Source organism: Prinia subflava, chromosome 13 (assembly GCF_021018805.1).
Source record: "Prinia subflava isolate CZ2003 ecotype Zambia chromosome 13, Cam_Psub_1.2, whole genome shotgun sequence".
In the NCBI taxonomy this organism is placed as follows: domain Eukaryota; kingdom Metazoa; phylum Chordata; class Aves; order Passeriformes; family Cisticolidae; genus Prinia; species Prinia subflava.
The window spans coordinates 19,458,012-19,470,366 of NC_086259.1; the positions used below are offsets into that span (position 1 = coordinate 19,458,012).

A 12,355-nucleotide genomic window follows, 5' to 3' on the forward strand; every position below is an offset into this window, starting at 1 on the left:
TGGGTTTTCTCTATTCCTTTATTGTAGTTGCACACTAATGTAACAGTGTAAAATGCAGCAGCTGAAGGGTTCTACACATCAGGGAAGAATTTTGGGGAAGGGCCTGTATCCCAGGAAAACAAAAAGCATTCCCTGTTGCAGGTGTTGTCTGCAGACAGTGATTTCAGTCAGTTATGATCAGGCAGGTAACACCCATTAAATACACAAAGTCATAAAGGCCACAAAAATGAGATGCACAAAGGGAAAAAAAAAAAAGCCAAGATGTGCCAGAAAATACAAGTTAAAACATCCCAAATTAAGGCATGAGGGGACCCTTCATCCAAAGCAGAATTCCAATCCTCTAAAACCTTGTGGAGATCAAAGCAAACTCCAATTCTGGAGCTTCCAAAACCAGGGGAGACCCTGCTGCCATTCCTGACAGAAAAGGCAGCACAAACGTGGTCAGGAACACCTGCAGAGGGAAAGTTCTGGAATGCAGGAACAGGGATCAAACATTCCAACACCAGAGGAAGTTGTCCCTGCTGTGAAGTCACCCAGGACAAGGTGAGAGCAGCATTTCAGAGAAATCCTGTAAGGCAGCTGGAATCAGAGCACCATGGCACAGATCTGCTCCAAACCTTCCCTCCCTTTGCAGGGAGTTGTCCCAGAATTATTCCTGTGACAGTCTTTAATTCCCGGGACTTGCTGCCCCAGGAACGCCTCCCAGGGCAGTATTTAATAATAAAGTGACTCTTATGCAAGGAAAATACAAATATGTGCTTTGACCCTTTCGTATTGTGCCACCCAAAAGAGCACAAAGATTCCTTTTTTAACTTAACTGTGCAAATGCATCACAAAAATCAGCTCTAACCCAACAAACAAATCATTTTTCCACACAGAACTGAGAGAAAAAGGCACAGGAATTCTGTCCCATCTGTACTTCTAAACACAATTCTTTTCCTGAAGTTTACATTCACAAGGTCAACAAAGTCATTGTAACAGAAAAGTTTAAACTGAAAAAAACCCCACCCCAAACCCAAAAAACCCCAGTGTCTCAAGATTAATTTTCAGATTAATTCCAACAATCTGCCCTGCAGACGAGCTCCTGCCTGCCTTAAGGAGATGCTAAAACACCACACATAAATGCAGGACTCAAGATACAACAAAATAAATGTAAAACCCCTGTAAAACTTCTTTTTGTAGCACAGTAGAGATATTTTTATCTACATTAACCCTGTTTCCAGATATTTGAAGTGATCAGTGCTGAAATTGGAATGTCTTCATTTTATGTCAGTAAAAATAGGTGTGGTTTGATGTAAATATGGACACAGCTTAATTCTATCACTGGGTAATTCACTATTATCTAACAAAGCTTCCATGGCAATACTTGAACAAAGTAAAGCTCTGTGAGAATTTTAACTAAATCTCTCTGAGAGCTTTAACTGGATCACTGGGAAGGGAATATTCCACATTCCCTCTGATAGATGCAGGGTGGTTCAAAAGGGATTTACACATCCAGGAGGAAAATCTGATTGAGTGGAGCAAACCATGGAGAACTCAGTGGGTGTGAGGCTGCTACAGAGTTCCATAACACAGGAAAGCAAAAGCTGCCATAGCCAAAAGGTCCTACAGTTGTTAAAAGGTTTTAGAAAAAGTCTTCAGGCTCCTGGTGTAGTCACAGTGGGCATTCTGTGGCACCCACATCAAACATGGAATGTGCAGCCAACAGAATGGAAAGAGATCCTGGAAGTCACTTTTGTCCTTCTCCTCATCCAAGGAAAAAGGAAGAAGGTAAAATGTCTCTGAGACAAGCCAGTTCCCTTCCAGCTCCCTTCCCAGACATCAAACAATTCCCCAAAAGGACCTGATCAGTACTGATACTTCTCTTCCCACTTCCTCCTTCTTAATTTTTACCCAGGTCTATTAATTCATGCAAGGCACTGAAAGAGCACTTGAAGAAACACAGAACAATTCAGAGAAGGAGCAGAGGACAAGCTCTCCCATCCCTATTTTCAACTATCTTAATAATTCCTTGTTGACCCCTGCCTCAGAACAAGTCAATTTGTTAAGGGTTAATATTATTAACTTATTAAAAAAAAGAACTAAAAACCCCCCAGCTCCTTTAGTGATGGTCAAGGAGCGCTGGCAGGGAAAGGTCACGGATACAAGGAAAAATCATGAAAAATGCTGGGCCAGCTGTGGGGCTGAGCTGCTGGCCCAGCTGTGGGCTGAGGGTGCTGGCCCAGCTAGGGGCCGAGCTGCTGGCCCAGCTATGGGCTGAGCTGCTGGGCCACCTAGGGGCCGAGCTGCTGGCCCAGCTATGGGCTGAGCTGCTGGGCCACCTAGGGGCTGAGGGTGCTGGCCCAGCTGTGGGGCCGAGCTGCTGGGCCACCTAGGGGCTGAGCTGCTGGGCCAGCTGTGGGGCCGAGCTGCTGGCCCAGCTACGGGGCTGAGCTGCTGGGCCACCTAGGGGCCGAGCTGGTGGCCCAGCTAGGGGCCGAGCTGCTGGGCCACCTAGGGGCCGAGCTGGTGGCCCAGCTAGGGGCCGAGCTGCTGGGCCACCTAGGGGCCGAGCTGGTGGCCCAGCTAGGGGCCGAGCTGGTGGGCCACCTAGGGGCTGAGCTGCTGGGCCACCTAGGGGCCGAGCTGGTGGCCCACCTAGGGGCCGAGCTGGTGGCCGTGGGGCCGGAAGGACGAGCGCACCGTGCGGTTCATCAGCGGCTGCAGCGGGCGGAAGTTGTCCACCATCCTCCTCTCCTCCTCCCCGTCCGACGTGAACAGCAGCGTCCGAAAGGCCTCCAGCTGGGAAGCACAAAGGGCCACCCCAGTCACCTCCCAGGAATCCCCCAGTTTGGGAATTCATGGCGAGAGACAAGGGGGTTGTTCTTGGAGAGGAAAGTGAAATCCAAGGTTTGTGTACTGAGGGACTCCCAGTCCTTTTAGCACCCACATCTTTGTCACCTGCTGGCAAAGATTGTCCCCTTATCCACAGCAGAATTATCAGCTATTTTCCTTAGGGAAGAATTATCAGCCATTTTCCTCAGGGAAATCCAATCCCAAACGTGGCACACCTGAGAGAGCTATTTCCACTCAATTATTTCATCCAACCTCCATTTACAGCCTCCTCTGTAAAGAGGGAACCCCGACAATCCCCAGGCTGTTCTCTCACTGGTTTATAACTGGGATTAAAATAAAGCAGCAGATCAGCTTTTAATGCTCACAAGGCCATCCCAATGGCAAGCCACTGCTATCAGAGTAAAGAGCCAAGAAAGAAAGAAAAAAAGAGAAAAATTCCAATTTAAAAGAATTTTTCAGCCACACTGTGCCTGAAGTTCTCTGTTAACAATCTCCATCTCTCAAAATCTTCCCTTTTCCCCTTCCCTCCACAAAAAAGGCTGCATCATGCTAAGGAGAGCAAAATTCCAATAAGTTCCTAAAATCCCTCAAGTTTTCAAGGGGCAGCTTCCAGAACTGTGTATCACAGATCAAGATAAAACTCTTGAGAATAGATGGAAAAGTTGAATAAAGCTGGAAAAACATCTTGGAGAGGTCTTAGGTCCTTCAGTATTAGTGGCTGTTAATGCCAGGATTCCTCTCCAAATCCTAGTTGAACCTCTCACAGATCTCTGTGAAAAACACAGAGAATTTTTGAGTTTTCACAGAGAATCGCTGGTAAACGACTGGTTCTGAGTTCTCTGTGGCAGCTAGAGGTGTGATGTGAAAGGAAAACTGAGATTTACCTGATCCTCATCCACCTCGATTGGCCTCTTCTTAATGATCCACGTGACGGATTCGGTGAGGGGAGGAGTGGTCAAGGAGCCAGCGTAGGTCCAGTAATCAGGGCAGGAGGGGATCAGGCAGGAGGGGTCAAACTCATCAAACTCAATCACAGTGTCCTGAACAGAGGGAAAAAAACATTTGTAAGGATGGTGTTCTGAGGAAAAAGAACGACAGAAAGGTGAAAAAGATCTTGGCAGGGAGGTTAAAAACTGTGTTGTGGGAAATGGGGTGTTGGGAATATTACCAATATAATAATATTAAATCCCACAAATTTGTATAAATTTGAGATGTAAAGGGCAACTGCCGAGCAGATAAAATGTAAATATTTCTGTACCCACAAGGCATTAGGAATTCAGTGCAGGAGAAACAAGGAGTGAGAAGGATCCACAGCCTAAGGCTTTGTGAGAGCTGGATGCAACCAGGAAAAAGAGGGAATAAGAGGTGGAATAAGTTCAGGTAGCTATGCCAAATCCTTAAAAGACTGCAAATAAAAAGTGTTTTACCTTTCACCACATGATTTTGGACAGCAGGAAGAGGACTGAAGTTTTATTTAAATCAAATATTCCCATCTCCAGAATGTTCAATCCCACAAGTGGGACAGCAGACAGAAAGTAGGAGCTTCAGAACCCAGGATTTCCCACACAAACACTGCTCCAGGGGAATTTCCAGGATATACCAGGGGATCCTTGGCGTAGTTTCTTTTAAATTCACTTGCTGTAAATTATTATATTGTCACAATAGATGTCTATTCAGATTTGGGGAGGTCTTTTGGCACTGAACTGACGTGTTTGGTGTTTATCTGGCAGAGCTGTCCCTGTTCTGACATAAAAACTTGTTTCATTTGGATTTTAAAAGCTCCTTCGTGTGAGAAGCAGTGGCACAGCGACTTCAGCTGGATGTGAGTAGAAGCTGAAGAGGTCTGGTGTGGTTTTTCACACGTACTTTCAGAAGGGAACTGGCATGGAAAGCAGGAACTGCTTCTGCCAGAGACTCAGCACTCCCTCTCCTGGCAGGAGTCTGCCAGGAACGATCCCATTTCCCCAGCAGAAAAATTCAGTGTTTATAAAAAACTCAAATAATCTCCTCAAAGATCAGACAAAAATCAAAAAGCCTTAATCCTTCAGTAAATAAACCTCCACTTCAAGCATGTCCTTATAAGGGTGAAACAATTTTAAGTGCAACATTTCTTCAAGAGGTTTGGGAAGCTTAAAGCATCCAGTTCCTCTGGAAAAATCAGCTTCCCTTCCCACTTCCAAGGTGTCAATCAGCACCCCCGGTAAAATTTAAGGATGAAAGCTTTTCTCAGTGTTTTGTGGCTCTCCAAGTGTCCTTTCTGCTGGGTGACAACGGGTGGGACACCTCAGAGCACTGACCTTGTGTCTGACTGCAGGCAGGGCATCCACCAGGGTCTGCAGCCCTTCGTGCCGTGCTCCCAGCTGCAGGGACAAAGAGGGGTTGGACAGTCAATAAGCTGATCAATAATCAATCAGTTCTACTCATCAGCCTCAGTATTTTTTTATAACAACAATCACAGAATATTTAGGGTTGGAAGGGAGCTCTGGAGATCATCCAGGCCGAGGCAGGGGCACCTGGAGGAACATCCAGGTGAGTTTGGAATGTCTGCAGACAGGGAGATTCCATGTTCTCCCAGGGCACCTGCTCCTCCCTCAACATAAAGTTCTTCATATTGAGGTGAAACTTTTAATTTTTTAATTATAATAACTTTAATTTATTTAATTTCTGGCCATTGCTCCTCATCCTGTCACTCAACAGAGCCTGGCCCCATCCTGTGACACCCCTTGGAAAAATCTATCTGGATTCATGGGATCCCCTCCTGGCCTTCCCTTAATTGCCCTAAATTGGCTTTAACAGAATGCAAACAGTCCCACAGAATGAAATTACCTTTAAGAACACTCCAATGACAGCCAGGCCATTCCCTTCCATCACAGCTTCCTCAAAGCTGGGGTACTCCACAGCATTCCAGTGCACCAGATGCAGCTGCAAGAGGAACGAGGGAGAAATCAACTCCTGCAGGGGGCACAGACACCACACCCGACCTCTGATCCTGGCAGGGTGAGGCACTGCAGAGCTCCTCAGAAACCACAGACATGAGGGACAGAGTGCTCTTGGTAAATTCTGCTCTTTCCTTTCCTGTTTTGTCTTTTGTTTTAAGCAATATTAAAGACCCATTGCATTTCCCGTGTGTAAAAGAGATTTAGTCTGTGTGAGTGCCTCCAGGAGTGCTGCTCTAAGGCACAGAGCTCATTCTTCCATCCCTTTCCTCTCTTCCCAGGAGGAGCAGGGCGCCCTGTTCTCCTGAGGAACATCCTCCAGCACATCACAGTCTTCCTCTTCCTCTTCCTCCTCTGCTGACAGCCAGTACATTGAGGGGGTTTGTGTGATAAATAAATACTCCAGCCCAAAAACTTCATCACAGTCTGCCTGTTAATGAGGATCTTGCCAAGCTGGCAGCACCACCGTGAACACAGCAACAGGAGAGAAACTCTCCTTAAAAATAACTCATTATCACTTGACAAATTCTTCTCTTTTAGCAAAGAGCTGTGGTCAAAGCTGCCACAATTTCACATTTTCACTACCTTCATCCTTTTTATTGACGTTTTCTTCCTTACTAGTTACTTAAGCATCAAAGTTTTGCTATTTCAGTAACTGTTCTACAGTTGCAAACAGAAAAGAAAGGGATGGTTTTCAAGAGTACTTAGTACATACTTTGTTTCTCTGAAAGATTTAGTAACAATAAACAAAATAATTTTTAACTTTCAGCAATGGGGCCAATGTCCAGTTTTCAGGCTGTTCTCCAGAAAACACAGTGAAGACGAATTTTTATGGAATAAAACAGCAGATAAGCTGCAGCACTTCAAAATAAACTGCAATTCCTCAGTTTGGGAGTTTTCACAGACACACTTGAGACAAGTATTTGCATTGTTCAGGATTTCATCTCATACCTCTGCTGGGTAGAATTTACTGTCAACTGTGTGCTCTGAGCCCCAGTCATTGATAGCTCCCCAGTGGAAGTGGAACTGCTTTAGCCTGTACTGGTTTTCCAAGGGGCCTCCAACGATGGCTAGAAAACAAAACAAGACACACACGTTAATAAATATGATTTGGAATTGGCCAGACAAGTAAATCCTTGGAAAAAAAAAATGCCCAGGAAAAAGTATCAGGTGGAGGAACTCAAAGAGTGCCCTGTCTACACTTTGCCATGACCAAATTATCCAAGCAAACACATTCCTGGTTTTCCCTGCATTAAACTGGAGATGAGCTGAAGTCTCCTCACCCAGCTCCCCTCCAGGGAATGTTTTCCCAGCTGACACCAAGTCTGGCACAGTCACAGGGATGAGTTTGACATTGTCACCCCTCTGTCGCAGCAGGAGTGTCAGGACTGCCTGGCCAGGTGACACAGCAGTGACACATCCATTAAATGTATTCTATTAAATGTATTCAATGACATCCCCACAGGGAGCTGAGAAAAATATTGACATTTGTCATGACAAGACTTCAAAAAGCAAATATTGCCAGACAAATCAGTGTATTGAGTCAAACGTTCCTGCAAGCACCAAAAATCCAAACATCTTACTCTGCTTCAGCACTGCACAAGCAAAGGCCAGCCAGGAATGTTTTGTTGTGCCCACAAGCTGCTCATGAAGGATTTAAACACCCAGTCTGCCACTGGGCAAGTTTCTGAAAGATTTAATGCCCTTTTCATCAGTGAGTGAGGTGAAACTTGAGCCTGTTCTGGTTTCAGAAGCCTCCCATCCTCCTGCAAACACAGGAATGAAGAAGTCCATGCCCGGCTTTCTGCTTCCACTCATTCCCTCTCACCTGGACCAAAACCATCCCGCAAAGTCATCTTACTAATTATGATATTAGCATCTGGTAAACGAGAAACCCTAATTACTTCCCAAGGGCTAATAACACTTCTGGAATCAGGGAATCCTTTAGGTTGGAGAAGAGCTTTTCCAAGTGCTCATCCAGCACTAAACCATCAGCATCTGTTGATTTTTACTGAACTGTAGGACATGGGGAAGTTTCACAGCAAACCTTGGTATAAAGCACCTAATCCCAACAGTGCTTTTGGAAATAAGTTAATCACTTCCATGCTAAGGAGAAAACAATGAGAGGCATTAAGAGATTTTCTTGTATTATTTTTTTTTTCTGAAAGCCAGCCAGAAGGTTTGAAATCCTAACCAGACAGGCCTATGATAAAGGAATCAATTAAAATGAGCTGTGCAAAGTGACACTGAATTAATCTCATCCCCTGCTGCTGAGCTCTGGGCGTGAATGCAATACTGAATCTCTGGAAAATCACAATGCTCCATCCCTGGAGGTGTCCAAGGCAGGGCTGGACAGGGTTTGGAGCACCCTGGGGTGGTGGAGGGTGTCCCTGCCCATGGCAGGGGTGGGATGGATGAGCTTCAAGTCCTTCCCACCCAAACCCTGCTGGGATCCTGTGCTGGAGAAGGTCACAAAGCCAAGCCTTTCACAAGTTTCTGTGCTCTAACACGATCCAGTCCTGAGTATGTGACAATGCAAACCCACAAGTGACTACAAATCTGTGTTAGTAACCACATCCACTTGAATGTTTGCCTCACGAGTAACTTCAGGCACAGACACACATACAGAGAGACTCAGGTTCCTGCAGTGCCACCAGGGAGTGACAGGAAACAAACAGGAGCTGCAGTCCCCTTAGAAGCATTTCTTCTCAAATTACAGCCTGCACAATTCCAAACCCAAACACAAGTTTAAGGGGCTCTAACAAGAATCACCTCAGGTGTTCCTTGCAGCCCTGGCTCTGTTTCAGCCTCGTTTCTGATGGCACCACACACAGACAGACCACAAGCTGTACATACCTTCCCCTCACCCTCTTCTTCCTCCTGCTCTACCTTCAGCTTTAGCCCAAGTCTTGCAAACCCCATCTCAGGATTCAGGCATTTTTGTCTATCCTGGGTGTCTTTCTCCTCTTCTGTTTCAACTGTGGTGCTTTTGTTTGCTCCCAAGCTTTCTTCTCTGGATTTCTACGATTGTTAGACAGAAGCTGGCAGTGAGAAAAACTAGAAACAGCAAGAGTAAAGAGAGAAAGGTGGAGGAGAGAGGCAGGCACTGAAAATTGGGAGTTATACAGCAACACCCCACTCTCTGTTGCTTCTCTGTCATTTTGGAGCTCTGTCACTGATTGTTTGATGCCATCCTACCCTTCATGGACTTGAATTCAGTTAGGGAAGATGAGGATGAGATGAGGATGAAGATGAGGAAGAAAAGGCAGCAAATGCTCCCAGGGGAAGATTTACCTCAAGGAAAATCATACAGACAAAGGAGGTAAGACCTTTCAGAGGTGAGCACCAGCCTCAAAGGCCTGATGATTGCAGCCTTGCCTTTATGCCACAAAAACTGCTTCTGTGCAATTAAATATTGCATATTTCTGAACCCCCTACAGGCAATTCCCCTTTGGCACATCAATCCTTGAAGAAAAAAAGTCCAACTTTGTCATCCACTAAACACTTTTCAAGATCTAATCCTCAACAGATAGTGGGGTGTGGCTTATAAAGCAAGAGGCTGTTCAGTGAAAAGCAAAGCCAATCTAAAGTTAGCAAATTAAAATCACTGATGAGGTAACAAGTGATGTGTCTCCTAACCAAACTTCAGTGAAAAAACCAGCACTTTGTGCTGATGAAACAGAAGGGCAGGACTCAGCTTCTTCATGATATCAGTGCTTAAATGAGCAAAGACAAGGATATTTCCTCTTGGAAATGGATTATTCCCTCTTGGAAATGGATTATTCCCTCTTGGAAATGGATTATTCCCTCTTGGAAATGGATTATTCCAAGGGAACAGCTAGAAACAAGTTAAACAAAACGAGCCCCAAAGCTCCCTGCATTCCCCCACCACTTGTTTTTGCTGCACTGTTTTATCTGCCTCTTTCCAATCCTTAGCCAGAAATATTGGTGTTGTGAAGACAGTGTTTGTTTGTGTGCTGCAGGCTCCCTCCCCGAGGGCATTGCTAAATCCCACAGGAAGCTGGAGGAGCTCTCATGGTGAGCAGCCACTTTAAACATAAATAACTCCAATCCAACAGGTTCAAACTTGCTCAGGGTCCTTCAGTTTTTCCCTGCAGGACAAGCTGGGCAATCATGTGCTTCACAACAGCCCTGACCAACTGCTACCAGCTCACCTGCCCTTATGAAATACCTTCATATTCTGCAATATCCTTTGGTAAAAGCAGCTTTGAGAAGGAACAGTCGACAGAAAATCTGGGATTTGGGAGCAATATCTTGATTTTCAGTAAATTTTTTTACTGTATTGAGCCTTTGAAAAGGTTGAGCTGCTCAGGTTTATTCACATAAAACTGCTGGAATGCATGGTTGGATTTTCCATGCACTCCTGCTTCCCCTAAAACAACAGGGATACACACACATCTGCTCCTGAGGGCAGAGCTCAGTGTGATTTTATTTCCTAAAACCCCACAGAGATAAGCGTGTGTGCTTTCCACTGCAACTCATTTGGCTGCTGATTATTTCAAGTGCATTAAATATCTCTATTAACACCACAAAAGATAAGTGGCAGATAACTTCAATAAAGAGCAGGTTTCGAATTGAATATATGAGTAGGTACACATATAAATGACTGAAGATTGACTCATGTGGGTAAAGTTTATTACAAAACCCACAAGACAGGGCACTGAGGCTTGTGCAAGGAGTTTCAACACAGAGCAGGGGATTTGTGCACAATGCCCATGGTAATAAAAACACTGTAAATGTGAAGTCTCTATAGAATTTCTTCATGATTCCCACCACTGTAAACGCAGCACTTTTTAACCACACTTTCACTTTCAACATCAGGTCTTGGATCACACAAGTATTTCTCTTCTCTCAGCACCGAGACATAAAATAGATTTTCTTTTTCCCCAGTTTTTGCTTACTTGATCTATCAGTAGAATCATCGAACTCCACCAGGAAGGAGTAGCCATTGTTCCAGATGTGCAGACAGGTGGTGGGGTCGTAGCTGATCCTCAGAGGCTTCAGGAAGGGATCATAGACACTGTCCCTCCACTGGATGTTGATGGGAGACTGGCGGGTGCCCCCGGGGATTGTCAGCGGGCTCTGCCACAGCGGGTGCACTGCAAGACCAGGAGGAGAGTCAGGACACAGAACTTTCTGGCAAGGGAAGATGCTGTGTCACCAAAGGCTAATTCGAGTCAGCTGGTGCCCAGGAAAGCAAAAGAAAAATAAAACATTCCAGTTGCATGACTCAAAGCCACACAGGGAAGCGCAGTATTTTGACTTAAAGTCATGTCAGTCAGTACCCTTCTGCCTTTGCAGAATGCTCTGCAAAGAAATTGTCCTTTTATTTCCCAGAAAAAGAAGGTTTTCCTATTATTGCCAGATTTTAAGACGGCTTTGTTTGACAGTTTTCTTTACAAACCAGCACCATCAGCTGAGCTGGGAGCACTCCAGACATGGGATAATTCCCACTGGGAAGCAAAACATTCTCTAGAAGGCAACACAAGCACAGGGGTAACTCCTCAAAGTGGAGTTCAGAGCTCCTGCAGCAGCTGCACCAACCCTGACCAAAACTGCTGATCCCACACCTGGAAAACCCAAACCCAGCGATTTTAGGGGCAGCTTGGGCCCCTCAAACTGGCACAAGCAGGAGAGGTACATGGATGGCTTCCACAGGACTTTATTCTGCTTAAAACCAGAGCTGCCGCCTGTGTGTGGACCTGTTCACCTGTGACCCGCACACAGCTTTTGGTGCCCTGACCCTCTGCTGAACCCCAAATTGTGATGCTTCAAGCACCTACAGGCTACTTCACTAGATACGACAGCTTAGGGTCTTTTAAACGAGGAATTAAAAATAAATTAAACCATCAAACCGCTGACACGAGAGGTACCCGAACAACTTCCCCCACCCCTCCCCCGGAGTTTCCCTCAGTGAGGAGCAAACTTTCCGGAGCTCCATAAGGTCAGCTCAGGCCAAGGCGGTGCAAAACACTCCCTGTATTTAAAACACTGCCACTTCCTGATGTTTGAGCCGAGGACAAAGGCAGGCAGAGCTCGGCGTCCCTGCGGCTCCTGCCCTAAGCTTGGCAGCGATGGCGGGACAGAGGCAGGGCGGGCTGAGGGACTGAGGGAGAGCGGCACTCACGGGCGTCTCGCAGGCGGTAGGAGCAGCAGGCGCCGAGGCTGCACCGGCGGCTGCCCCGCTGTGAGGAGCAGGAGGAGGAGGAGGAGGATGAGGCGACAGCGGCCGCCCAAGCGCGGCGGAGCAGCGGCAGCATCGCGGCGGAGACCGCGGAGCCGCCGCCCAGCCCAGCCCGGCCCGGGGCGGCCTCTTCCGGCACGGCCTCCCCGCCATGGCCCCGGGGCGGGCCGGGGCTGCCCTGGGCGGCTCCTCCTGCTGGGACACCGCGGCAGCAGCAGCTCCCTGCGGGTGGGGATCGTCATTTTCCGAGCTCAGGGTGGTCCCCATGCCCCTGTCAAAGGAGCGTCCCCTCACAGCGAGTGTGGCGCTTCACCTCAAAAGGGATTCCTTCGCACCGAGTACGTCCCGTCAAAAGATCACCTCACCCAAAAAAGCGTCC

The 12,355-nt window shown here is 46.7% G+C and overlaps 1 protein-coding gene across 9 annotated transcripts; it reads right to left on the minus strand.

The window, feature by feature from the left end:
* Window positions 1-12,123, minus strand: CA5A (carbonic anhydrase 5A). 9 transcript variants are annotated; one of them, XM_063410726.1, is made up of 9 exons: window positions 11,920-12,123; window positions 10,694-10,891; window positions 6,723-6,841; window positions 5,662-5,757; window positions 5,133-5,195; window positions 3,720-3,875; window positions 2,638-2,781; window positions 2,446-2,469; window positions 2,258-2,346 (listed from the first exon to the last, which is right to left on the minus strand). In XM_063410726.1, exons 1-7 carry the CDS (start codon window positions 12,050-12,052, stop codon window positions 2,638-2,640), a joined length of 909 nt encoding a protein of 302 aa, XP_063266796.1. In that variant the 5' UTR covers window positions 12,053-12,123; the 3' UTR covers window positions 2,258-2,346; window positions 2,446-2,469. The 9 variants fall into 9 exon arrangements, with proteins under 9 accessions (XP_063266791.1, XP_063266796.1, XP_063266792.1 ...); XM_063410728.1 differs by having other exon boundaries at window positions 2,339-2,395; XM_063410721.1 differs by lacking the exons at window positions 2,258-2,346; window positions 2,446-2,469 and adding an exon at window positions 1-2,200 and having other exon boundaries at window positions 2,590-2,781.
* Between the last annotated feature and the right edge of the window lie 232 nt (window positions 12,124-12,355).